This window comes from Brienomyrus brachyistius, chromosome 20 (genome assembly GCF_023856365.1).
Source record: "Brienomyrus brachyistius isolate T26 chromosome 20, BBRACH_0.4, whole genome shotgun sequence".
NCBI classification, from domain to species: domain Eukaryota; kingdom Metazoa; phylum Chordata; class Actinopteri; order Osteoglossiformes; family Mormyridae; genus Brienomyrus; species Brienomyrus brachyistius.
Window position 1 is genome coordinate 14,334,954 of NC_064552.1, and position 27,415 is coordinate 14,362,368.

Below are 27,415 nucleotides of genomic sequence, written 5' to 3' on the forward strand. Positions count from 1 at the left end.
TGCAGAGAATATATCACCAAATAATAACAAATCTAAATATTAGATGTAATAAAGTGAAAGGTCCAATGTGGTGTTATCTGGGTGGATTTTTTTTTTTTTATGAATTAATTCGTGGTCAATTTTGTTGATGTTTTTGTTGATGTCTCTTTCAGCAAAATTCTTGAGTGCAATTGTATTGTATTTACTACTACCATTGATGATAATAATAATGAGAAGAATTTAGTTTCATGCTATTGTACATGACGTTTTCCTTCATTTTGGATATGGTCATTAAAAATGTTTTTTCAGAGTATAATGTCAGGTACACGTTCAGTGTTTTCTGGCATATTTTAAACGGTAAAAAATATGCGGTAATTCGTTATCTTAGCGAAAGAGAATTGCAATAGGCTTGACACGCAGCACATACGCTGCGTGACACACGCAAGAACGCGACCAGCAGAGCGTCATGAAGGGCGCCGCAGATATACAGCGGACGGCCTCCCCGCATTTGCGATCCGTTTGTGTTTTGCAAAGCTATTCCGCTATGAAGATTTGTTTAGCTCACTGAATGAGTTGAAATCTTACCTTTAATAATTGTTCATGAGAAGCGCGGTATTGCTGCTGTTGTGTCCGTGTATTGTGGCAATACTGATCCATGCCTGGTTGAGACTATATAAACCGTCAGGTGGGTCCTCCAGGGATCCAGGTATCCTGATCGCACCGGGTTATAAATTAAGCTTTTGTTTTTACTTTTACTTTAGCGGGTATGAAATTGCCTTTCATTACAACAGATAGCAGTGCTGGTCTTTTCACTTCCGATCATTAACTGCGTGTTTCTGTTAAGTTACATGTGTTTAAACGATGGTTCAGAGAGCGTTGCATTATAGACAGATGACTACTGGTGTAAGGAAAGAAAAAGCAAACTTGTGTTTAATGCAGCAGGTGGGCTTTCGGTCGATGTGCTGGTGGGGATTCTTTCGGCGCGACACCACTATGATCTCAGGGAGGCGATAAGGGAGACCTGGATGGGATATCTCCGGGACCAGCCCTATTTCAGACATAGGTTTGGTAACCGTCTAATAACCTGTGCGCTTTAATGCTTAGACTGTAATTCAGTGAAAATGACTATGAACTGCTGTGCGCACACAGGGGATATATATTTTCCAAAATCTCTTTTCCTGTCTTTGTCCTGTATGTTGTCTTGAAGAGTGGAGGTGAAGTTTATTGTAGGTCGGCATGGCTGTCACATACCAGAGGAGGACAAGGAAGACCCATACTCCTGTACCCTGCTGAACCTGTCAGAACCAGGAGCACATGGTAAAATGTAGAAAAGCTTTATCCACCAGGAGCTCATTGTAACGTGTGATGGTTCTATGAATACACATAATGTCTTAAATTTAAACAAATAATAATTTCAGCCAAAATGGAAATTGTATATGGTAAATATAGTCAAAACTAAAAAAAAACACATGGTGGTTAAAAACGCCAATTTGGATCAAAATTTAAGTAAACTTTTAATCAGAGATAAGCAGCAGTAGGCTTCAGGCACTACTTGTGGTGTGAATTAAACCAGGTAAGCCAAACGCTTTTTAGAAATCATAGATCTTTTCAGTTCGGCTGAAGATGTTCGGTGCATCTTTTCCACCCCCAGTCCTCTTTCCTTTACTGTTTAAAGTGTCTTTGGGGAGGTGAGGGTACCATTAATAATCAGGTCCAGGCCTCCTGTCGAGTTCAAATCAAAGATGAGTGCACCCAGGGCACAGGAAACACTGAAATTGCATCAGTAGTAGCCAGGAGTCTGCTCGGCTGATATTCATGCTCATGTTGACTTTCAGTGGCTGGACAAGAGGTGGAGATTGTCAGCAAGCTCCAGGCACCTGTCCTAAGCCCCTCTGACGTGCCAGTGATCAGCCTCGACTTCAGGGTTCTGCATCCCGTCGTGATCACCCAGTTAGGGGTGTTCCCCAGGGGCCCAAACTGGGAACTCCCTGGGAACCTGTCAGTCACGCTCTTCCCGCTGGATCAGGAGGTGAGCCTGCGCATGGGAGAAGGTCTGATCTCTCTGGAGGTGCGAAATGCTGGAGTTTGGGCTTTTTTTGGTGGAGATTTTGCTGCAATCCATTTACCTCGGAGGTTGGAAGTTGGAGCTGGGAATGACATCATACCCAAGTGTGTTCTAAGATACAATTACACACGTGTGTTTAAAAAATTTCCTGTAAGTTAAGTGACAGCACACCTGGGCAAGTCGGGAAGCCATTAGCAATACGAGAGACCTGTTTCAAAAAGCAAGATTTCTTGCTTAGCCGGATAACTTGTCGGATTTAATTTACCCCAGTTTAAATTGCCTTTATTCACTTACATTTAGCCCAGACTACCTTAAATCTGACTAGTTATCTAGCTAAGCAAGAAATCCTGCCTTCTGACAAAGGCCCTGGTTCTAGCCCCGTTAATTGCTAGCCATTCATGGCAATACCAGTTCATAACAACACATTACTCGGTATTTTGCGCATAAAAATACCGTAGCAGCATGTCCACAGATAGCGATTGGACAGTACTATGCAGACAACTGATTTAATGAGCCACAAATAAGTGCTAATTAACAGTGTTAAACTACAGCTTTAACTTACCTTGCTAAAGGGCGCAGCCATCTTGAATTCTGAGGTTAGGGTTGTGTAGATTCTTCTGATTTTCTGAGTAGGAATTCCAACTTCAGGGGGTGTTCCAGTTGAAATTTCTGACTAAGAACTCAGAAATTCTGAGTTGCGCGTTCAAATGGAACGCAATGATAGAGTGTGTTTGGCTGAAGGACCTGCCCACTTGGAGTGGTCCTATGGTAAATCACTGTAGATGCACTTATTACAGAATTAAATAGCATTTTATATCTAGCATAAATTAGAATTGCTGGTAAAGGGGAAATTTTGGCAACATGGCAACATTGTTTGACAGGGGCAGTAAACATTTATTTTGAGTTAAAAAAATAATTTTTCATGAATGGATATTTCATGCCCTGTTCCCAGGAGCCAGTGATAAGTGTCCAATTCGGCCGTGACAGCCCTGGGACAAACAAGAATGGAGTGTGGTACAAAACGGTGGAGAAGTTTATCCTACCCAAGGTGAGACGTTGACCATGTGTACATCACAGCCTAGTTACCATGACGAGCAGGTCATCACACACCCTCACCCGCTTAGGTTACCCATTTTGGAGGTTATAATTACTACAACTGGAAAAAATAAAGTATTGAAGGACTATGATTGGAGAAACTCCATCATGGAGAGTGATTGAGAACCATGGGTACTGAGGCAGTCATAATAAACATCTCTCATCATCTCCAGGGTTTTGAAGGGATGCTTCTCTGGGAGGCCCTGGATCCGGCCGATCTGACGATGGCAAACGTCTCACAGGTGTGCTGGGACACCGGTGGAGGAGTGCTGAAGATAGCCACCGTAAGTTCACGTTCATCCTCTACAGGTTGCGTTAATTTTCTAATGAATCGGTTACCTCATGATTAATTCATTATCTTTTAAAGTAAGGGTGTTTCCTCCTTAATTGCCAATTGTCACATTCACTATTGCATTATGGAAATAGATAAACCATATTGTAATTCCTGAGAAGTATTTGGTACTCCAGTGTGGGCTCCTGGGATGGATGGATGGATGGATGGATGGATGGATGGATGGATGGATGGATAGCCAGACAAACAATGTTAATTTGGGGTCTCCGGTGCTCCAGGTTGAAGATGGCATATTGCCACACAGAGACGCACGTGGGTTCCCTGGATTAGCAGGAGGATTCACCTTCTCCATCTACGGTACGATTGCATTCCTGAACATCTACATCTGCGGTTGTATTCCGAAACACGTGTGGCCATTCCATGTAAATAGCAGTTTGCCAGTATGGAGTTTGAATCACCTGAGCCAATACAAATCATGTTGAAACTCAACAGGGGAAGAAGGAAGTTGCCTTTTTTTTTGATGATATCATACTGTGATTTAGCACTTCGCTGAAGCTCTTGGATCCCCTTGTAGATACGGCGGGGCTGTCGGAGATGCTGCAGGGGCGCCCTGGCCGGATGAGCACCCAGGAGTCCCTCCTGGCGCAGGAGGAGGAGCTGCTGGAGCAGGAGAGTCAGCGGCACGGCGACCTGGTGTTCGTGGACATGGTGGACACCTATAGGAACATCCCGTCCAAGGTCCTGCAGTTCTACAAGTGGTAAGTCCCTCAGCTGGGGTCGTGGGTCCTTCACAGGAGAAAAGCCAGGGCATGGATCTATATCCTGAATGTATGACAGTAACGGTCGAGTCCATTAAGATGCGCAGAATTTTGAACAGAAGCATGGAGGCCATGTTTGTTCGTTTCTTTTTTTATACACAATAACTTAGAAAGTTTTTTTCAGTACAATCAGCTACTCGTTCTTCAGTAGGTCATTTTATGAAAGAATAGATGTATGAATGTACGTATGGATGGTAGAAATAAGTAACCACTCTAAACAGTGGTAGACAATTTCGTAGAAGCACAGCATGGAGAAAGGACTTTGTGATATACTGTGGTTACTTCAAAGCTGGTTACAAATCATCATTTCCCAAGACCCAAGAGGATAAAGAATTGAATTGCAAGTATATTGGTAGCAAGAAGACAACCAGTATGTTCAGAAATTCACAAAGCTGTATAATATAGCAGGGCTGCTTTTTGAAAACTGTATACGACACACAAAAACACATAACCTAATGCAAGGAGACAAAAAGCTGGATTCTTCAGCAGTGGAAGAAAAGTACCATGGTCTTTTACCCTTTTTCCTACACCAGGATTTGTTAATGATTGGATAAAAACAAAGGATGCCTTCAACCCGTCGTCTGTTGGCGTGGGCAGCTACCTCATGGGAGTCATTAGGTCCAATGAATGCTCTGCATGGTTATCTAACAGGCAAGAATATGAGGCCATTTTATAGGACTAAGTGTACTCCAAGGTACAAACATTGTTCCATCATAGTCCCTCTACTGTAATTCAGTAATGCTTATATAAAAACTACTGAAAAAAATCGAGTGCACATTTGGATGCAATCAAATGTCTGACGTGGCCTCAATCTGGAGATCTGAACATGTCCGAAACGTTTTTGAGAAGTTTGAGTGCAGAATGGTCCAGTATTCCACTCCACACAGTTCAGGACTTTGTATGACTAAGTTCCAAGAAGGACTGAAGTTCCTCTGAAGGTAAAGGGTGGCCACACTCCTTATGTCATCCTTAAAAATATTGTTAGGTATTTTGGTGATTTTTGTGCATTCTCAAGCAGTGTTCTGCCATGAACATGGATACCACAACTTGGTTGAAGTAAATTGATGTTAAAACCTCCAGGACTTCCGGATCCTATCTTCTGAAAATCCTCAGAGAGGAAACTGGCGAGCTTAGAGCGAAGGTGATGGTTATTACAACTCTTGTGTCTTGGTCTCGTTAGGTCACTGAGAAATACTGACTTCAGGCTGCTGCTGAAGACTGATGACGACTGTTACATCGATGTGGATGCTGTGCTGAGGAGAATCAAGGACCGGCACCTGAGCAGGAAGAACTTCTGGTGGGGAAAGTAAGTGCACTGCACTGCAACTGTGCGAACTGTAGGTAGTGTGCAGTTACATGTACATTTATCCAAAGTGACATATGATTGAGGAAGCTGGTTCAACTAGCTGGTGACATTACTAGCTATGTTTTCCTGCACGTGCTCTTGCAGTTACACGTCAGTGTGTTTGCATCATGTGGCCCTCCTTTTTCGGGGCTTGGCTCCAGTTTCAGGCAGAACTGGCCAGTGGATCGGGTCGGGAAGTGGCAGGAGCTGGAGTACTCTAGCCCAGTGTACCCTGCCTTTGCCTGCGGCTCTGGCTACGTCGTCTCCAGGGACCTCGTCGAATGGCTGGCTTTCAATGCAGAGAAGCTCAAGGCTTACCAGGTAGCAAATTGAAGGCTTTTCATTTGGGGATTATAGAAGGAATACATCCCTAATATATTGTTATAGCATGCTTATTGAGTAATTTTACAGTTTAGAAAATTAGTTGTGGATATGGCTGCACGTTATTGTATTGCGATTATATGGCACATGCACGATAATCACCATGGCTTCAGATGATGGGTGTAAACATTTGTCCCAGTTGCCAGCTTTTAGGTACTATACTTGCACCCATAATTTAATAAGCAGATCAGTAGTGTGTCTAAAATATTAACGAGAGGCATATTGTGACGCCCAAAATTTAGTAATCTGTATAAAGTTGGCGTATTCTTATATTTAACAAATGTGCTGGACTTTAAACTGCAAAAAGTACCTGCATGCCACCCACCTCTTTATCACAATATCTTTCATAAGGTGTTCTGGCTGTGAAGCTGTCCCTTTCTTTACCGCTATTTCAACACTCATCGCTTCCACGATATAACAAAAGTAGCATGAGGTGTACTCCGCTAACCGGATTTAATATACATGAGGATTCTGAAAAGCCTGCATCTGGAGAAATGCTTACGCTCTCATTTAAAGCCCTGATGATTATTGCGCATGCAGCATATAATGAGGATTATCACGCAGTGCGGTATCGTGCAGCTTTAGTTGCGTGTTACGAAGGCTAGACAGACCTGAACCAGCTTGGGCCGGATTTGCTGGCCCTGGGTGTATCGGGGGGGGGGGGGGGGGGGGCCTGCATGTTTAACACTCTGCCCATTCCACGTTTCAGGGTGAGGACGTGAGCATGGGTATATGGATGGCTGCACTTTGTCCGGAGAAGCATCAGGTTCACCCTTGATCGTTGAGTCCCACATAGTGGTTCAGCATGACGCCTTTGGGGGGGGGAGAGGCGGAGGGTGACGCTGCTTTCTCTGTTCGGGCAGGACTCGGGCTGGCTCTGTGAGCAGGCCTGCTACCTGGATATGCTGTCCTCCCCCCAGCACACGGCCGAGGAGCTGCGTCTGCTGTGGCGGCGAAAGCAGGCCTGTGGGGACCCATGCGGGTGTCCCTGGGACCTGGACTAAGTGAGGAGGGCATGGCTAGGCCTGGGACCCCCAACCCCCCCCCATCCTCTAAACTGCAAGCTGATTGGTTCTCTTAGCCTTGGTTTCCATAACAGACGCCTCCCCTCAATTTATTAGGATTCATATTTGAACTTATGGTCCTACTGAGTTCTTTCAACTTATTATAATCCTAATGGGATAACCGGTCTGTCCAAAGGGACATTTTCCTGTTTTTTTTCTTTCAGCGAAACTGACAGTCACAGGAGTTAGTGTCAAAAAAATATTTCCTGCTACAAGCAGCCGCTGACACAGGGAGTAGTGCTGTCAATCCAAGTTCACTATTGCAGATTACTTCACTGTTTCCAGGCTATCCCCGACAGAGGTCAACTGCGTACACACACTACTGGTGCTCAGGTGTTTGTCTAAATCAGTCTCAACGTGGGGTGCGTTTCCCAAAAGCATAGTTGCTATGTTAGCAACTTGCGTAATTTGAACTATGCAAGTACGATGCTGGTGCTTGCCGAAACCATAGTCTGGTTCTTGGGCACCCCTAAGCAATCCGAGTTTTTGCTTCCTCCCAGCTCCCGACCAATCAAGAACACCGAATACCTGATACTGGTGTGTTGGCAGCTGGGCGAAAGCTATAATGTGGACTGCTGGGAGGGGGTCCCTGAGGACTGGGATGAGAAGCACCAGTCTAAGGGAAGTAGTAGCAACACATTTAGGTCAAAACAACCTTCTATCCCATAAAAAAAGAGAGATTATTTCTGACGTGACATTTAATTATTATACATTTCATTTAGACAGTAGTTCCAGTAAGCTGTCAAATAACACACAAGTCGTCTTGGTGGTGTGCTTTTAAATATTTAGACAAGCACACTGAGCGTGGGATTATGAACACGCTCGCTGTCTGTTCGTGCCCCTAGTCCTTTATCAGCTCTCTGTGTACAAAGACACCCCTTTGTCTCACAAGCGGCATGGCTGTAAATGCCTGAACGTGGCAGGTAGGAGTCCAGCAAACGTTCAGGCAACAATTAGTCCAGCCTGCCAGACTGTAAATGGCGCGATTGTGTTAAGCAGTCTAAATGGAGCGAAGCCAAGCTTTCCCAGGCAGGGTGGATCCCAACTTCCTCCAAGGTCACCAGTCAATCCTAGGTGTTCTGTCAGGACCATCGGACCAGCACCGTGTCCCCGTCCTCGACGGAGTAGAATTGCAGCGGCTTCAGGTCGTTGTCGATCTCGATCTCCCTGCCCTCCATCTGCAGTGGGACGGGCAATGACTCACAGTCACCCTTAGCTGGTTAGTGGCGCGTCGCGTGATGCCTTGGGCCCCCCCCAGCCCAGACGAGCGGCCCCGGAGCATCAAAGGCACGGCTTGTTTATTATTTCATCACGCTTTTCATGCTAATGACAGGGAGGCACCATAATTCATGAAGAGCCCTGCATTATTTAAGGCAATCCATTAGCACAGAGCAGAGGTTAATGCGATGGTCTGACATTTGGGGTTTTGGCTACCCTGCGGATTTACCTTTGAACTGGTGTACGTGAGCCTCAGCTCCGAGTCCGTGACCTTCAGCATCCGGTGCAGGAGACCCTTCACCTTCTGCACGGTCATGGAGTCTGGCATGGAGACGGGAGGGGTTTTGCCGCACAACATTACCATTCATAGTCCAACTACAGAACCGAACAACGTATTCCCCAAATGACCCCAACACACCCTCCCCCTAATCCATACTTCTCCCACGCTCCCCCAAACTCTCCAATCTCTAGCCCTCCCACCTCGGTCCAACATTGTGTCACTAGTCTCAATGTAGTCCGGTTCACCAGATCTGCGCCTCTGCCTGGCCTTTCACATACCCTCACTAAATGACGCTACATCAGTTTTGGTGTGCTTTGTCTCTAACTGAAATAGGTCCCAGATCATCACCTATACTATGTTCCGGGGAGGTTTGAGGGGAATATAATCAAATTGACATTAAATTCTTGACTGCAGAGAGAGAATTGTGGGTAATCCAGTGTGTTTGGTGCCTGTTTTCTCTACTTCCCAAGGTTTTGTGTCCACCCAGTAATTAAAAAGCACATTCTGGTTTAGTCCATCAGCCTGTTTGTTACATAGTTCTTTGAGAATATTAATATTGCACAGTTTGTCCGTGCAGTTCACCCCATGGGTCTGTGCCTATGGATACTGGAGTATTTGCGTAAGTGATGCTTGTAATTTGCAGAATATCCCACATTTCCTTGTGTCCCCCACTGGGCTGCCATATCTACCTGGGAGCTTCTTCTGGACCGGTGTCCTGTCGGCCATGTCAGGACAAACGAAAGTTATATCTGGGAGCAGAGGACAGACAAATCGTTTCAGGCCATGGAGTTCTGTAGAACGCACTGGCAGACGCACCTCATTTATCTTCACTTGGGATGCCCAAATGGCAAGGACAGAGGAATGAGTCTCCGGCTTTAGCAGGAGACCGTCTACAGGTGAGCGGTCCCATATCTGCTGTGTACCACCAGGGTGACCAACGGGGTTCGTCCCGAGGAAGCAGGGATGGATGGAGGAACTTACTCAGTAACTGGTTTTTCAGCGCAAATGGTTTTTGCCGCTTGAGTTCGCCGTCCTCTGGCGCGCCGTACTCTGTGAATGGAAGACACATGCTCTGTCTATCCGAAAGCAGTGGAGATAGATGGACGGATGGATACGATGGATTTGGTGGGGAAAAGGGCTACAGCAGGGAGGTGCTGTGATGTAATGGACTCATTGTCAGCACATTCTGTCATAGACCAGAGCAACGTGATGTCAGTTTGAAGTATTTTTGGCAGCTGCATCTCTAAGTTGGGGGAAAACAAAGGGGTGAAGTAGACTGGCGGCGCATGGGAGTGTGTTTGGGGTTTTCAGAATGTCTGAAAGGTGCTGTGATGCATCCTGCACCGCCCATAGTAAAAAAACACCCACGCATTTTGTTCTCCTTGCTACCTAGTAGGGAAAGGGAGGGCAGAAGACTAATTTTATGGCTGCGGGATATTCTGAGGGAAGACCTAGAGGAAAACCTACGGGAACCAGACAGTAAATTTGTTTGTCTCCAGCAAACACGTCTAGTCTACATTATATAATTACTGTTATTATTGTACACAATAGGCTATACAATAAACAAACTGCTAAACTGGATCCACAAGTTAACAATGTGGACAGTCTAAGAAGGCAGCTATATATAACATATCTAGACAGTGGCAATTCTAGACCATTTCAGCTGCAGCGGCCAGATGCATTTGACTTCACTGACCCAGTATTACTTACACTAGATTGCTGGAAGTAAGAATGAAAAGAATTTTGAAAACCGTTATTTATGCTATGCAGTTACATTTTACAGTTCTTACAAATATGTAACTCGCTCATTTCTTTAGGCTGTATTGGTTCCACAAGCTTGATAACTTTGCTTTACACTGCAGTGGCTCCACCACCCAGCATAGTCCAGTTAAGAGTCCGTCAAGAAAATGTGCTTACAGTTGCGTTTCCTCCTTTCCCAGCGCAAACCATTTTTGCCCACATACAGCGCCTATCGAAAGTCGTCATACCCTGTGTACATCTATACCTTTTGTATACATTATACCCTGGAAAATAAAATACATTTAGCTAATTTTTTTTGCTGTATGTACACATTTTTGCTCTCACTTAATTTGAACATGACACTTCGTACAATTATTAAAAATCAATGAGTGAAATATTTAGTTTGTGTTGTTAGCGATCAGCCCCTTAGAATGCACCATTCTAAACTGGCTCAGACACAACCAATCAGCTGCCAGCTAATCGCCCCACCTGACATCAGTTGTAGGGGTCGGCTTTCTCAGGAAGATTTAACTACTATCTGAAAAAGAAATAAACATGTTTGGGAAGGTGCTTTCAAAAGGCCCGAATTGGGAGAAAGCTACAAAAAGACTGCAGAGGCTTTACCAATCCATCAATAAGAAGTGGAAGGTGTACGACGTCACCAAAACGTTGCCTAGATCAGGCTGTCCGTTCCAACTGGATGACCGAGCTAGAAGCGCACTGATCAGAGAGGCTACCGAGAAGCCAAAGGCAACTTTGAAGGACTTGCAAGGCTTAATGGCTGGGGCTGGTCGATCTGTGCATGACAACAATCTCTCAAGCTTTACACGAAGCTGGTGTGTATGGCATGAAAAAGTGCCCAAATTCAGGCTCGTCAGGATCGAAGGGAAATGGATGCTACAGAGTACCCCCAAATTCTTGAGGAAAACCCACTGTCCCTCTGCAAGACATGTGAAGATCGGTAGATTCAGCTTCCAACATGACAATGATCCTAAACGTACCGCCAAAAGAACAACACAGTGGCCTAATGACAGGAAGGTGAATATCCTGGGGTGGCCAAGTCAAAGCCCTGAATTAAATCCAATACAAAACCTGTGGATAGTCTTGAAGAGAGCAGTCGATTGCCATTCACCACAGAATTTGACTGAACTTGAACAATTCTGTAAGGAAGATCGGGCGAACATTCCAGTGTGCAAAGCTAGTAGACGTATCCAAAGAGATTGATGGCTGTAATTACAGCAAACAGTGGCTCTACCAAGTATTAATTCAGGGGATTGATGACTTAACCAACCCTGACATTCTGGCTTTTAGTTTTTTAATTAATTTTCTGAACTGTTTGACTTTTTTCTTTTCAATTGTTTGATATTGCAAAATTTGCTGGTAAAGGTTTTTTTGACAATGGGTTTTGATCTCAGGCTGTATGACACAGTAATTACTTCAAAAGGGTATGATGACTTTCTATAAGCACTCTATATAAATGTAAATAATAATAAAATGAATACATTTACTCCAGACCCAGGTAGCATGCGTATTTAGGTGGGCCACGGGGGGGGGGTATGCATATTGTCACAGGGACACTGACCCCCCCCCTGCCTCCCCCAGAACCGCCGTCTCCTAGATAAGGATCAGCATGTGACACCTTTGGCCATCGAGTGGCATCATTAATCCATTCCAATGTTTGTCTAAAAGAACACTGACCAAACTTTATAAAAATACCGGCAATTGGCATCAGCTACCAAAGTACATATATAACTCTCCTGATGTCCCATTTCAACTACACTGTGACCATATTTTAAATTTTCATGTACTTTCTTGTCTAACACCTGTGATCTCCAATAGCTGCCATACAAATTCAAAGGTGTGTTTTCCCCCAAAGTGAGGCGCGAACCACAACTCGGCATCAAAGTTCCCTGGACTGACTCGGGGGGGGGGGGGGGGGGGGGTTAGGACTTGGCCCCCAAACGCCCCCTGCTGTCCTCAGCTGGTGTACTTACTCTGGATGAGGAACTGGAACCGAGGGTGCTCTTCAGTGAATTTCGCACTGGGCCGGTTCTGTTCTGAGTCGCGGTGGCCCCCGGATTCCAGCCACTTGGTGCCAAACATCTTGCAGTAATCCAGCTCCGCCCCCTTCCTCTCCTCCGATGTGACCTAAAGATGCCACCAGGGGGAGCAACAGAGTACAACCTCTCATATTTAACATCATCCAAAGGAGATTGCTGGCAGGACCACCTATGGACATCTAAAAATAATAGCTCAAGAACACGTGGGTATACTGCATTGGGTAGAGGAAACTGTATCTAATGACATTTGTAAGTCTGTACTGACGAAACCATGGAGTTGACTAATACGCCATGCCAGCCTTTGACTGTCCATGCAGGAACATCACTTTGTCTTCCTGATCCCTACTACACATGCATCACTTCAGCAGTAACATTCTCCAGACAGTCTGTCAGTCGCGCACCTGAGACTTGTTCAGCACCTCCAGCTGGCCGATGGAGGCGATGAGGAGCTGCCGGGCCGTTTGGGAGTCCCTCTCTGCCCCCATCAGCGGGTTCCTGTGGCAAGACAGCTGCTGTAGGCTGGCCAGCTTCTCCAGCTCATTTACCACAGACCACTGCGAGAATCAAGGGAGACGAATCACAGGAGTGCCTGTTCCCATAGCGACACTGATAGCAGGCAGGGCCCCTATGGAAAGCTCAATTAGTGAAATTATTGGCTGACTCACATACCAAAAAACTGTCCTATTACCCAATCATAAATTACCCATAATCACCAAGTACAAAATAACTAAAATATTCAAAAAGCTTTAAACACAGGTGCTTACAAGAAAAACTGTGATTGATGGACGTGTTCAGATGATCATTACCTCTGAAATTTTGTTATCATCCAGTGATAGAATCTTCAGTGCAGGAAACATTGCAGTCTTGCCTCCTTAAAATAAAGAGAATCAAAAGGTGTTATACTTTGCCACGGGCCAGAGAAATACTAAATGGATTTCTAATACTATAAACCACAGCCCACATTTAAAATCTAATGGAATAAACTACACTGGCATTCTGAAAGCTTAAAAAGCATCTTGTCACTTTACCTGGACCTACGTCACTGAACTGTAGGGACGAGAGCCCAGTTTCAGCTAAGTTGAGCTTCTCCAACCTGTAATTTAAAAGATATTTTAATTAGTTGTATTTTTCTGTTCAGTACACAAAACACACCGAAAAATCCAACACGGAGGCAGGGATAGTTGAAATGTAGTTGAAATCAGAACAACTGAAGTAACTGGATTGATAGAACAACATGTACTGGTGCAGTGATATAGTGAAGAATTCATTGATAAAATCACCCCAAATTTCCAGAAGTGAAAAAAGTGAGAGAACCGTGGGCAGTGAGTTACTGGAATTAGCGCAGTAATTTAGGCCCTGATTGAGATTCATTCACTCAATCATGGCACAGGTCACTGAGGGTCAGCGGGTTTTGCTAAAGTTAGCAGGTGAACTGTTCAATCCTTAGTTCAACTCCCAGTTTCCTACCTGGGGAGATCAGCTATTTTTAGGATCTCGCTTCCATCAGCAATGGGGTTTCTGGACAGATCCAACACAGTCAGGGAGTGTAAGACACTGACTGGCCTGCATATAAAAAACAAGGTCACCAAGGGTATGTAGCATGGTACAATATTCAGTATAGGATGCTTACTCTCCAAAATCTTACTTCTGCAGTTCGGTGATGCAGTTGTCATTAACGTACAGCTCTTCCAGGAATGGCCACATGGGGGCACACTGCAGAACCTGCGTTGATGTCGATAAACTGTGTGATTTTCTATCGATGTAATCCGATACAAACATCAAAAGTCAAATAACATATTTAGATATAATGTTACGGTGCTCAAATCAGCAGGTAGCAAAAACGATGATAAGACTACAAATTAAACAGAGGAAAAAAATCCCAAAATCCAAGCAGGACAAAGAATATAAAGGTAAGGTTTGAGGGACAGTAAAAGAACAATACCCCAAAAAGTATTTATTGGTCAGATGTGCATATAAAGAGCAAATTAAGACACAAGGAATGACTCAGTTAAATCATCGCCAGTCTACTAGGATCTATCGTTGATGTTTTTTGTGTGCATCCATATTTATTACATTTTAAAAGAAGCTAATCCTCAGCATACTGCTTCTATTCCAACTTTCACCCTTTACCTCTAACTCCAATTACCTTCATTTAGAAATGTCCTCAAAATATATATATTTTAAAACTCTGAGAGATTCTCCACTGTATGGGCTCATCTCCTTACAGGCTAACCTGTATAAACTAAAGGGCCACAGAATAGCAGACAGCTGTACAATGCAACCACAGTAATGTCAGTTCCCACCTCCGACCAAGACATGGCACTGCCTTTAAGCTCAAGGACTTTCAGGCTGGCAAATGCAGGAGCCAGGCTGTGGGGGTCAGCAGGGAGTCTCAGTCTGTTTTCACTAAGGGCAAGACAGAGACATAGACCAAACACAGTCAGGATGCTATCAGGGCATTTTTATTGCATGTAAAAATGATGTACTGACCACCATGACTGGATGTTTTCGCATGATAAAAGCATCTAGAAGGTAGACACAAGTAAAGGTGTCTATTAAAATAGAAAAACTAGCCAAGTTATTCGGAAACACTTTACTTAAAGCAGTCACCATAATGTATCACCATTCATTAAGTATTATAAACTCGGCTATAAATACTTATAAAACATTACACATTATAGCCATGTTTATTATGCATTATGAATGCTCTATCAAGCTCTCATCTATAATGCACTATAGATACCTGCATAATGCATTATAGTGGTGAGTATGAGAATTAAGGACGCTTTATACTGCATTATGAAGGTATTTATAGTGCACTACAGATGAAAGCTCCATAAAGCATTCATAATTCCCATATTACCTGGTTTGTTACTCGCAGAAACAGGAGTTCTTAGCGATATATTAGTGCGCAAAACTGGTGACGATTCTGCAAGTTCATACAAAGGCCACACATTTACAGCGGAGAGCGAGCGTGACGCTAAGCGGGGCCGCTCTGCTCTGCTCACCCCAGCCGGAGCTCCTGGAGACACTGGAGCTGGCGGGTGATACCAGCTACGTCCTCCCAGCAGCACAGCAGGTTGCCAGACAGGTCCAGCGACAGCACATCTGAGTTTGCCTGTTAGGGGCTGAACATTAACCCTGAAAACACAGTTACCAAAACCCAACTTCCATCTAAGGGCTGAAGTAGGGCAGTGTTGGCTGTTGACTGTGACTGCCCCCTACAGCAGCCCTGAAACACTGTCATCCTGGCGAATATACATGTACACAGTGTACATCATTAACTACATGTTTTGTATTTGAATGGTGATGCACATGTTATAAGTGTATATATCTACCTTGTTGTGTGCAGTGGATTTTACGAGTATGCATGTCTCTGCACTTTAAATATTTTAAATCAGTGTTTCTCAACCCTGTCCTCTGAGACCACCAGGAAATCCATATTTTTGCTCCCTCCCAGTTCCCAACACTTGGGGAAGCAGATTTTAGGTGTTTCTGATTGGTTGGGAGCTGGGACAGATTAAAAATATGGACTGTCTGGGGGTCTCTGAGGACTGGACTGAGAAAAACTAAAGAAATAGAAAGATTTATCTGAGTGGTGGCATACAGATTGAGCACGGACACACTGGACTGACTGGGTTGAACTGGCCAGGAAAACAAAGGATACTGGGTGTCATTTCTCTGATTTCATTCTCTGGACCAGGACCACTGACCTCGCAGCATCTGAGTGACACTGCCGTGACATTTGCTACTCTGTCCAGAACACAAAAAGGGGCACACTGTCACGAGGGGACACACCAGAAAACACAGATCAAGAGGAAAGGATCAAAAACAACAGGATGCATGATTGCAGCAATGTAGACACCAGGAATCTTACTTCTGTTTTTCAGAAACAGCTTCAAATCCAATCATCTCCACTGTCCTGGTAGAAATCTTGAGTTGCTCTCCAGTGATGGCACCCAAATCCACCTCATACCGCTGCCTCATTGCCACCAGGTAGGTAACACCAAAGCTGGCTTTTTGTGGACGGATGAAGGAGCCACCGGTTGGATGTCTGTGGTACAAGTCGGTCAGTATAGGAAACACCGCTGAGAAGCGTGAATAGTCAACCACGTGAGCCCTGGGGTGCCTCAATGACATAAAATGTATGGTTGTAGTTTTGAGTATGTTTGAGTATGCCCATTTAACCTCCTACGCCCAACCTAGTCCAGCTTCTGCAGGTCATAACCAGTGGTCTGTATGTAGATACCCCGTGTCATTACCTGCATGTGAAATACTGAACTCCTTCATGTCTGCCATCGTGTTTTCCTCGTTCTGGGTTGTCCCACTCCACACCGAGCCACGCACCTTCACACAGCCACATGAACAATAAGTGAAATTAATAGTTTCTGTCGACGGTGCCAAATACCGCATGGCAATATTCTCAAAAATGACGAACTGAAGAAATGAACTACATTAATGTAGTGATAACTCAACAGCGCAGTAGTTTCAGGTTACTACAAAATCTATAAACGAAAACTACTGTTGAGTCATCGCGCATCTTCTCAACCTAACCGACCTGTGGTGGGAGGCACGGTGCCCACATAGCGCACAGTACCCCGCTCCCCGTCCCAGGCGACCCTTTTCCCCTCCGCATCCCATGCGACAGACTCGACCATGGATGACGCCTCGGGTTTAATGATTCTCATTTGTGTACCTGTGTCATGAGAGAACTCTTAAGCCGGAGTTTGGCAACAGTCGCAATGCTTAAACAAAACGAACGTCACATATAAAAGGCTATTTTATTTTCACTAGCATCATTAAGAAAAACAAACGTAAGATGTACATTAATATGCAGTTAGAGAAAATATAAAGAACTCCAATGTACTGAAGAAGACATCATATCACATCAAAGAGCCACTAAAATATTTTTAGTGAACAGTTTTTTATTCTGTCATGTGACTGAAAAAAACGGAGATTACGCATAGATAAAATATACAGCTTCTGATACTTTTTTCTGTTATCGTGAACATATTAATTAAACGCGTGGTTTACCTTAGTCAAGCTTTCTTTTCTTTATTCATACATATTTTCTAAAATGATCAGCAAGATAGATGCAGGCACTTCGCGAAAAAGTGACACAATCGCTGGGCGACGGCGCGTCAAAATTTCGTCACTGTAGCCGGAAGTGATAGTTGCTCAGTCGTAAAGTAGGAAATGGTGCACACGCCAGTTTTAAAACACGTGCCATGTTTATCTTGCTATTTATGGGGGTGTTGTAAAAATATATATATTTTTGCGATGCGAGACTTAAGAAGCAGCCGAAAAAGATAGATTTCTGGTGAAAATAAGCACACTTACAGAAGCAGCCCTGTGTTTCTCTGTGCTTTTGCCTGGTGGTTAAGAGTAGTGAACCATTAAAGTACGTTTTAGATTTATACATTTGTAGTCTGTCATAACTTAAGTGTAAAAATGCCAGATGTGCCAGGATCATACTAAGGATTTTGTTCATTTATAATGAGAATGAAAAAGAAAGCATCAAAAATGGGCAATGCGTGCATGTTCTAATATACTTTGACCATTAGTTTTGAGCATCGCATTTGTCTTTAGGGAATGCAGAGAATGTACATGATTTAAAGTGAAGGTTGGCGGATTTACGAAGCACAGCCGCCAACGCGGCAGTATTTTTAATAATGCTTAGCCTAAATGTCGTTTCTTACATAAAAACCACACACCCACTTCCTATTCAGATGATAATCCATTTGCGCTGCTGAACCTCTCAATCATAAATAGCCAAGTGCTCGTTACGTACATGGCAGTAGTTTTTTCTTGTTATCTGGTTCGGTGCTGAGGCAATTAGTTACCGCCCAGGGGTGAGTTTCCCGAAGCCGTCTTAACGCTACGTCGTTCGTAAGTTATACGTTAATTACATATAGCTAATAGCGGAGTATAACAACAACAATAATAAAAACAGTGTAATATTTCCTATTTAGGTGCCAGTGAGGCACTGTCTCCTCACACCTCTGAGCTCTGGGTTCTATTCTCCACCAAGATTGCATGTGTGTGGTATTTGTGTGCTCTCTCTGTGTCGTCGTGTGCTTTTCTCCGCGTATTCCGCCCCCACCCCCATCCATTGGCGTGTCCCCCTCACATTTCATAATTATTCGTTTGAAACCCCCCCCCCCACACACACACACACATTTAACATAAAATATTTGTTTTATGCCAGTTTGTTCCCCCCACATTCAAAATGCTCCTGATGCGCCCCCCCCCAGTCCAAAAACATAATGTGGCTAATATGAGTTACCAAATTGCCCGTGTGTGTGTGATGGGTTGGCCCCCCATCCTGGGTTGTTCCCTGTCTTGAGCCCGTAGCCTCCGGGATGGGCTCCGGACCCCCTGCAACCCTGAACAGGATAAGCGGTTTCAGAAAATGGATGAATGTCTGGTTGCCATAACCGACGAGAAATGTCTAGGTACGTGCCTTTGCGAGGTCACCGATACATATACATGTACTCCATTAAAGTTATTTTTATTAACGATTTTCAATTATTATTATCAGCCCCGAATATTTCCAGCTTGCACAACGCACGTTTTTCTTGCTTAGCAAATGAAGATGGTTGGTGATATACATAGTTTGCCGGTAGGCGACGCACTTCCCTACAGTTAAAATTAAATACTTATGGGTTCGTGCAGAGGACGCGGAAACATGAACTGACTCTCTACGGTGATTAAATAAATTGGTGTATTTATTGAAAGAGTGAGAGTGCATCCTTTCCTTTTGGGATATGAGAAAACGAAATCCGTACGAATTGGACGCGCCGGTGTGCTGGCTAAAATACCTCTCCTCAGCACCCAAGATCGGGATGGGTAGAGAGCCGGGCACTAAACAGCCATAGTGCGTCTCACAGCTGGGAAATAATGGCAGCAAGTGAGGTGAATTAATCTTCGTATAAACACCTAGCGCTGTGAGGTATGAGGAGAATTGCTTTCTGAACACAAGGCAGTATCACTGTTATTCTAATTTGCTAGGAGTACAGGCTGCTGGAATATGCTAAATATCATTAGGACATAAATATCGAGTTTTCTGCATTTAGTAATATTTATTCAACAGCAGTAATTAGCGCACATCACTGGATACCACAGCTATCAAACTGTTAGCGGTTTATCAAGATAGCACATGTTTGATTTTTATTAGGTTACTTGCCCCCTTCCTTACCGTCATGCCTTAACAAATAAATATTTAACCGTCTGGCAAGAGATCCACCTGTGCAGTAAGGGAAAATTTAAAATCAATAAGCCCACGCAAACTATGTACATGGAAATGTGGAGAAGCTTTATATATGTCTAACAATATAAATAATGAGAAGATCAATAGTGTTATAAAGCCATAATGGAAGATCTTAGTTACGCGTTAACTGGGTACCGGCATCTTTATATGAATCTCCAGTTCATCCACATAATTGATTTTACACTGCAGATGTTTTTTGGGGTCATGCTGAGAGGGGCTGTTTCCTGTCTCTATCATCCCCCCCAATCCCATTAATAGTAGTGGGACTTCAAATGAACACGATGCCCCTTTGGAGCCAGAGCAGCCGTCACCCCTGACATATCCCTACATTTTTACTCGCATTTCAGCCGATATACCCGTAATTCCCCGTCAACTCAACCGAGCACAGACAGGATATTAAGACGACACGGGGATGTCAAGTTTTCGTTTCCGATTGATTCTTTGTCAGTTCCACTCCATATCCAGGATAAATGCACCTGTCCTAAATGTTAAAATGTATGGTTATTTAAAAATAGGGTAATACGCAACCTTTTCATGCATATATAACTCCTGTGATGTTTATGCTAAGTTGTATTCTGGATATAATATTCTCTTAGGTAATCATTAGTATGATCAATTCAGTACAATTCTCTTCGTTCATTCCCCATTCTCACGAATGAATAAGTGTTTTTAAATGTTTTAGTAAAAGCCACAACCATTACCCCCCTCCCTCCCCCATTCATATTCTTAAAAATCGCGCAAAGCATTGGTCTTTGTGGTGAGTAGCGAAGATGCCGGTGATGAAGGCATTACCGCGTTATACACGACGCTTGTTGCAGTCTTCTGTATCCCAGGAAAAAAATCATAAGATGGGAAGAGTTTGCGATGTAAAATATAACGCTCGATTTTAATAATACAGTAATAATGATGACAAGAAAGCCTGAGGCAAGTTCACATAATGATATAATTAATTCTACAACCATGTAAGAACAAGCAAACTTAATGCCCTTCCATTACACACTGTAGGTCCAAAAACACAATTACATACAGTTGTGTGCTTGTTTTTAGATAATTTTATCTCCTGCAGGCCAGTATAAAAGTAGTAAGGTTGACTTTACTGTATCTGTCAGAGCAGTTTGTATCTATTTAACCTATGAAACCCAATACAAAACAATGCATCTCAATAACAACACAGCACAACTAAAATAGCTAAATATTTTATTTTCATAAAAAAGTAAGGCTTTATTGTGTACGTCCTTTAACACCTTAAATGGTAGAAAATAGCTGGATGACGATGTTCCCTGACACAATATTCTGGGAAGCATTTGAGCAGAGGGACCATTGCAGGGTTCAGGAATCGGCAGGGTGAGGCGGTGTTTTGTGAGGGCTGGGAGATTGGGCCTCCCCTCGCCGCTCAATCCTTGTATAATAGGCTGAGCTGCTCCACCAGGCTCTCCAGCTCGGGGTTACCCCCCATTTCCTTGATGAGCCTGTAGGCCTCGTCCTCCAGCTCCTTGAGCGTCTGCCGGGTGTAGGCGAAGGACCCCACCTTCTCCAGGTAGTCCACGCAGTAGCGCTTGACGTCCACGTTCTCCGTGCGTTGACGCAGGATGTTCTGCACCTGCGTGCTGTCCGGCTGCGACCAGATGGCGTGGATAGTGGGGAAGGAGAACTTGCCCTCGGTGAGGTCCTCGCAGAAGCTTTTGTTCTCGCTGTACTCCTTGGACTTCAGGTTGGCGTAGTCGTCGCGGATCTGGAAGAAGAGGCCTAGAATGTCAAGCAGCGGCTTCAGGTCCCGCTTGCAATTGGAGAAGAGCTGCATGAGGCCCACGGCCAGGCCGAAGAGGCCGCCCGTCTTCTTCAGCACCATGCTGCGGTACTCCTGCTCACTGGGGCAAGTGTAGGTGTCCCTCCAGTGGATGTCCAGGCCCTGGCCGCGGTGCAGCTCCAGCAGCTGCCGGGTGAAGACGTGCACGGCCTCCGGGTGCTGCAGGGTCAGTACCTTCTCCAGGCCCAGGAAGTATACGTAGTTGGCAGAGTTGATGACCGAGGCCACTCCGTAGATGCTGTGGGCTACGGGGAAGCCACGTCTCAGCTTGGAGCTGTCCTCGATGTCGTCGATCAGCAGGCTCGCATTATGGAGCATCTCTGTTACCTCGATGATCACCTGCGGACAGAGAGGGGCAAACCACGTCAGACCATGGAAGAGCATGAGGCTTCCTGCTTTACTACATGTTATAGTATCTCTCCCACCCTCTCCTAATATGAGAGAAACTGAGGAACTGTAACAAGATTCCAATGGGCGAGAAACTCAGTCGTCACCAACAAGTCACCATGCACGACCAGACCTGCTCAGTACTGCTGCTGGACCCCTAGTGTTGCCAGCTGGTGTGTCACCTGCCATTTGCTTCTAGAACATGTGCCCCTCTCACGTCACATCACTTCTGCCGGGGAGGAGGCAGAGGCTGAGGTGAGTGCGGTGTCCTTTCATCTGGGTGGTACCGCGAGCAGATGGCGTCGGTGAGACGCGGGGGCCCTGGGAGGCCGTTAGCCGCGAGATTAATGAACGATGACAGAGAGGGGTGTGGGGACGTGGCTGCACCTGAGCGGACGCTGCACACGGCCCGCGGACGGCAGCTAGCGAATGATCCCATTCATGGACCCGGCTTTCGTCCTCCAGGCAGTCGGCCTCCTCGCCCCTCGGGACCCTGCTTCTCTCAGGCCGCGGACCATGTGACGCGAACACAGATGAGCATCGGGGCTATGGAGGTGGGATTTAGACATCTCACACACGCATGCACTTATGCACACACGCACCCACAGGTTCTGCTCAGGGTGACTGTCCACATCGCTCGCAAAAATCACCACCATGTCATGTTACGACACTGGTCTCCTGTCCAGTGAGACATTAATAATAAACCCTGGGCTGATCACTGGGTTCTCTTACTGTGAACCTACACGAGTAAGACGCCTAAACACACCCACACACACACAGGTGTGTAATTATATCTTTGTGGGGACTCTCCATTCATTTCTATGGGGGAAAACTCTAATCCCAGCATGACGACCTTAACCTCTACCCAGCCCTAACCTTAACCATAAGTAACCAAACAAAATACGAGACTTGTGGCATTAAAAAATTTTTTGATTGTATTCACATTGCACTTGCTTTATAAAATTGAGTTTCCCCTTGCAGGGACAGAAAAAAATGTTCCGCACAAGACCAAAAAAACTGGTTTTTATCATATTGTGGGGACACTTGGTCCCCAAAATGTAATACATGCATAATCCACACACTACAGGAGAAAAACAAAAATAAAATTCATTCATTCATTCACTCTCAATCTACACATTAAAATATAAAAGGAGCTGGCTGTTATATAACGAGGAAAACAATGGCAGCGTTCCCATGGTGACCTGTGATCCCTGTATCACAGCACTTGCAGGAACTGAGCAAATGCTCTAGGTGACTGAATCCATGATCCCCTGGAGTTCCTGTTTTTCTTTGGTAATTGTTACATTGAAGCCACTTTCTGCTTTCGGTGGAGACGACAAGCCTTCAAAGCATTGCCACTTTTACCATCATCCCCTCTAGCAGCATGGCATGCTGGGAATCTGGTCTGACCACGCCCGTAGCCACGCCCCCTGTCGATACAGAGACCATGCTTTAGCTTTTAGTGTGTAATAGCTAAAGGTATATATGCATATGGTTGCCTGTGATGGACTGCAAGCCAAATTCAACAACCTTTACCTGACAACAGGCAGAAAGTAAAAAAAATAAATAAATAAATTAAAAAAATGGTGGATGAGAATTTGCAGTTACTCCACCTGCAAGGACCGACTGTAGTTTCAGCCATGAAGGCCAATGTCCAGGTATTGCCGCCCCCCCCCACCCCTCGAAAACAGCTGCAAGTTTTACTGCAGGATGTTCCAGTCCTTGCACGTGCGTCAATGATGGGGGGGGGGGGGGGGGGGCGTGCCTGTGAGGAATGATCACACCTTGCAAGGGTGTAAAGGCTTTTGGGGGCACCGGGAGGAGGGTCCGAGACCCACCAGAGCCCCAAAGTGTCTACGTTCTTCAGATTATTTACTTGAGCCCTCCCTGAGCAGTATAAATATTTCTTTGTCAGATCCCTTCTTTATGAGCTGAAATATATCCCAAAAATTCTAGCTGAGCTTAGAAAAGAAAACCAACAACAGGGGAGGCATCAAACTGCCTTTTCTGCAGTTTTATTTGAGTGAATTCAGAGGGAAAAAAAAAATGGGAGCAGAAAATAAACAGCGAGCTGAAGCGAAAACGGGCCAAATCTCCGAAGGCCTTTGAAAGCAGGTGTTTCTCCTGCTCGCGAAGTTTTTAATACCTTCACTCCTGTTATACAAGCAGGAAAGAGCCAGCAGCATGACAGAAGGCACCTGCAGCGCCCATAAGAAGTCCAGGCACAATCTGGTAAAGGATCCCATCCAGTACAGAGACACGCATATCCTGACTGGTCTGCAACTGAAAACAGCAAGCATGGAATCTGACAGCTGAGGGCGCTCCGCTTCAGCCAATCGGCCGTCGCAAGCCATGAGAAGGCGGAGTCAGTACTGGAGCAATTGAGGTTAAGGCCCATGTTGAAGGGCCAAATAGTGACATCATTCTGCTGGTAATGGAATGTTAATGGTCAACCTTCTGATCATAGTCCTAACCCGCCGAGCCACCCGCCCCATTTGATGATCAGTGACCTAGATGGGCGGCAGATGTGAGAATCTTCTCGACATGGTGCTGGTGGGGGGGGGTTACACGTTCCAGCCGCTGGCGAGGCAGCAGCCCCCAGACAGCGAGAGTGTGGCTCACGTGACAGGTTCAGGGAGAGTTTACAGCCCTGGGGGGTGGGGGAGGGGGGGGGTCCACATGGGGGCAAAATCACAAACCTTAAATGAGGTCTCTCATTGCGAGGAAATCTCAGCCACAGGGTCTCAGGGACACCCAGCATGCACTTCTGCCATCCAATCACTTTCATGTTGCTATAGGAAGTGTAAACAATCTGCAGTGTGAAATCATTACCGATTGAAAAACATGCAATGCACAGGTAACATAACCAGCAGGAGTCGAGGTCTAAGGCCAGCATGATCACAGTCCACCCCCAGGAATGGGGTTTCAAACACACCTCCAGTCAGTTACCGTGTGTGGGCAGTATTTGGCCAGTAAATCAAGAAATAATTGACAGTATGGCATAACCCCACCCAGCGTGGGTGATCAAAGACCCGCTCTTCACTGTGAGCTGACAGGTTTACGGTCAGAGAACAAGGTCCAACAGGCCATGATATCCTGTCAGGACAGGGAGCATGAGACCAGGCGTCAGTATCAAAACCAACACGCAACACAGAACGTAGGTTCCAGGGGGCCGAGACCCACCCATAGAATGCCAAAAGACCATACTGCTGGGCCATATTACTCCTTAAAGCAGAAACTAGTGACGTGCTGGTACAACAATGTCTGGCCTGCACAGAACCTCCACTTCCAGCAGGGGGCGGCGTTTCCTGGATTCCAATAACAGACCGATTTTAAATGAGTGATCTATCCAGAGGATCACATCTAGGTCCCTGTGGTCAGCACCAAACATTCTCTCCTCCATCGCATGTCTGCACAGCGTCCTTCTGCACAGGAACCCCCCCCCCCCCCCCCCCCCCCGATCTCCTCAGAATGCGGCAGACTATTGCGGAGTGAATTTCGGCAGAAAAAATCCAGAGAAAAAAAAGTCACCGATTCATCCTCATAGTGCTCTCCCAATAAATTCCACCGGGGGGACCCCTTTAGTTACCTGCACGAAAAGGCAGCTGGCAGACGGTACCAGATAAAAGGTTGCTTAACTGATCTCAGAACAGACAGGCCTTTAAAAGGGACACGGTGACATTCTGTCACAGGGCTGGTGTTAGGAATCACCGCCTTTTATCCCCGGTTGCTTTCCGGCACACGTCTCTGATTTGGGTATTGCGATCTTATCTAATACACCCAGGTTTCTTCTATCATCTACAGATCATCATACAGGCCTCCAAAATGTTGATCATGATTCTCTACTATGCTTCCACAGTCTATGCTGACTGGCGTCTGCCGAGTAACGGCCTGGCATGGCATCCAGCGTCCGCTGCCTCATGTTTTGTGCTTCCCAGAACAACCTCAGACTCAGGGTGACCAGGGTTGAAACTAAGTGTTTTTTTAAGGTGGGGACCCTAAGAAGGGCCGTGCACAGGGGCCAACATTATCATTAGCCAACGATACGTTTTCAATCAGTGATTGACAGGAGATTCAATAGCCCCGCTGTCTGTTTGCAGTCACTGTTGGTGCATGGACAGTGCAATTACTAATACATTCAGATGAAAACACAGTGTGTATTGTGCCAATCTGGGACATAGACTGTGGAAGCATAGTAGAGAATCATGATGAATGTAGCTCAATCAAACGGCAATAGTTTAATGCCTACTCGTCCTGTCTGTGTCATTTAAGTTGATACTTAATTACCACCACTTAATAGTCCAATAATTCTATGTTTTATACTTTACACAGACACCGTACCATCGTTATTAATAACGCAAAAGTATTGCGTGGGATTGCAAAAGTACTGAATAGGAATGCAAAACCATTAAAAAAATATATCATCCCACCCTGACCTCTTAGTAATAATATCATAATAATAGTATTAATAATGTTACTAAAATAATGAAAAGAATGATTCAGTGTTTGGGGGGGGGGGGGTGTCACAGGTATGCAGATCTAATCGAATGAATTGCCCCAGCTCTGGTACCCAGGAACGGTGAGGTGAACTGGCTGCTGTAAATTGCCCATAGTGTATCGAAGCACGTGCCCAGTGCTGCATCCTGGAACAGGCTTCAGCTTCAGAATGGCCTTGTTGTTACAGCAGCGTTTCCCAATCCGGTCCTCAGGGACCAACAGCCGGCCCACGTTTTTGCTCCCTTCGAGCTCCCTGCCAGACAGTTTTTGCTCCGGTAGGGAGCTGGCAGGGAGCAAAAACGTGGACTGTCTGTGAGTCCCCGAGGATCAGTTTGGGAGACACTGCTGTACAGAATAAGCTGTTATGGGAGACAGACACCATAAAATGCAGGATTCTGCAGCCTACAGCAACGCCTACTTAACTAGCTTTACCTTTACCTTCACATTTCACTCACGCAGCCTGAGAACATCCCTCTCCTTCATGCACCAGTTCCCTGCCTCTGCGCGACGGATCCATGTTACATTCATCACTTGCTCTGCTGCTCAGCTGATACCTACACTATGGCCTCACTGTCTTCCGCTATATTTCTAACCCCCTTTTCTTGGACCAGTTCCTTTATAAATTACCCAGCAACCCTCACAATCTGGCCTGCTTTAATCCGCCTGGGTGCCACTTTATACATCCCTCACCCACTCTAAGTTTGCACCATTCCAAGGCACAGGTACCTCACCAGTTTGCAGTGAGTTCAGCTACCATCAGCTGACCACATCATCTTGAGACGTCTCTCAGTGCCTAAACCTGAACATCTCCCTTCTCAGAGGGACATCGCAAGCGCATAAGTAAAACAGCTCACTTTTGGCTTCTGACCTCTTGCATGTGGTACAAGCAGAACAATCCGGACACCTGCATGGATACGACCCCCTGATGTCCACCCACTCTCACCTGACTTCTGCTGGGCAGATGGCCCCGCCCGACATCCTGCTTTCCTCCAGGTTGCCAGTGCCCACCTACGCTCCTTGCCAGCCAAGTAGCGGTTAGATGTCATGCTGTCCGACGGCAAGTGGAGGAGTTCAGCGGACGTGGTCCCTCATCAGCATGTAGGCCTTTGCCAGGGGC

The 27,415-nt window shown here is 45.4% G+C and overlaps 3 protein-coding genes across 6 annotated transcripts in view; 1 reads left to right on the top strand and 2 right to left on the bottom strand.

Annotated features, from left to right (window-relative positions):
- The first annotated feature begins 439 nt into the window (after nucleotides 1–439).
- On the top strand, nucleotides 440–10,590 carry LOC125715739 (UDP-GalNAc:beta-1,3-N-acetylgalactosaminyltransferase 2-like). Of its 3 annotated transcripts, none has more exons than XM_048987599.1 (12): nucleotides 440–664; nucleotides 919–1,042; nucleotides 1,187–1,296; nucleotides 1,815–2,008; nucleotides 2,997–3,092; nucleotides 3,313–3,423; nucleotides 3,710–3,788; nucleotides 4,006–4,189; nucleotides 5,430–5,555; nucleotides 5,756–5,915; nucleotides 6,685–6,741; nucleotides 6,839–10,590. In XM_048987599.1, the coding sequence occupies exons 1-12, from the start codon at nucleotides 580–582 to the stop codon at nucleotides 6,977–6,979; spliced, it is 1,467 nt and encodes a 488-aa protein (XP_048843556.1). In that variant the 5' UTR covers nucleotides 440–579; the 3' UTR covers nucleotides 6,980–10,590. The 3 variants fall into 3 exon arrangements, with proteins under 3 accessions (XP_048843556.1, XP_048843557.1, XP_048843558.1); XM_048987600.1 differs by having other exon boundaries at nucleotides 922–1,042; XM_048987601.1 differs by having other exon boundaries at nucleotides 6,685–6,755; nucleotides 6,839–6,976.
- On the bottom strand, nucleotides 7,210–17,529 carry tbce (tubulin folding cofactor E). Its single transcript, XM_048987598.1, has 17 exons — nucleotides 17,372–17,529; nucleotides 16,896–17,033; nucleotides 16,600–16,684; nucleotides 16,215–16,391; nucleotides 16,005–16,090; nucleotides 15,346–15,445; nucleotides 14,641–14,743; nucleotides 13,983–14,059; nucleotides 13,805–13,900; nucleotides 13,366–13,430; nucleotides 13,144–13,208; nucleotides 12,739–12,891; nucleotides 12,272–12,425; nucleotides 9,519–9,587; nucleotides 9,227–9,286; nucleotides 8,487–8,578; nucleotides 7,210–8,217 (listed from the first exon to the last, which is right to left on the bottom strand). The coding sequence occupies exons 2-17, from the start codon at nucleotides 17,023–17,025 to the stop codon at nucleotides 8,122–8,124; spliced, it is 1,608 nt and encodes a 535-aa protein (XP_048843555.1). The 5' UTR covers nucleotides 17,026–17,033; nucleotides 17,372–17,529; the 3' UTR covers nucleotides 7,210–8,121.
- A 2,945-nt stretch (nucleotides 17,530–20,474) lies between these two features.
- The window catches only part of ggps1 (geranylgeranyl diphosphate synthase 1), a 28,450-nt gene continuing 21,509 nt past the window's right edge, over nucleotides 20,475–27,415 (bottom strand). For both annotated transcript variants that reach the window (XM_048987028.1, XM_048987027.1), the window contains exon 4: nucleotides 20,475–21,753. In XM_048987028.1, coding sequence (XP_048842985.1) covers nucleotides 21,001–21,753 — 753 coding nt within the window. In that variant the 3' untranslated portion in view covers nucleotides 20,475–21,000. The remainder of the gene's footprint in view (nucleotides 21,754–27,415) is intronic.

Coding starts and splice junctions, on each gene's coding strand:
- LOC125715739 (XM_048987599.1), top strand. CDS start 580: ATGAGAAGCGCGGTATTGCTGCTGTTGTGTCCGTGTATTGTGGCAATA. Junction 3,093..3,312: donor AGAAGTTTATCCTACCCAAG/GTGAGACGTTGA, acceptor CATCATCTCCAG/GGTTTTGAAGGGATGCTTCT. Junction 6,742..6,838: donor TTTGTCCGGAGAAGCATCAG/GTTCACCCTTGA, acceptor CTGTTCGGGCAG/GACTCGGGCTGGCTCTGTGA.
- tbce (XM_048987598.1), bottom strand. CDS start 17,025: ATGAGAATCATTAAACCCGAGGCGTCATCCATGGTCGAGTCTGTCGCA. Junction 13,209..13,365: donor GTTCAGTGACGTAGGTCCAG/GTAAAGTGACAA, acceptor CTTTATTTTAAG/GAGGCAAGACTGCAATGTTT. Junction 12,426..12,738: donor AGGTGCTGAACAAGTCTCAG/GTGCGCGACTGA, acceptor TGGCATCTTTAG/GTCACATCGGAGGAGAGGAA.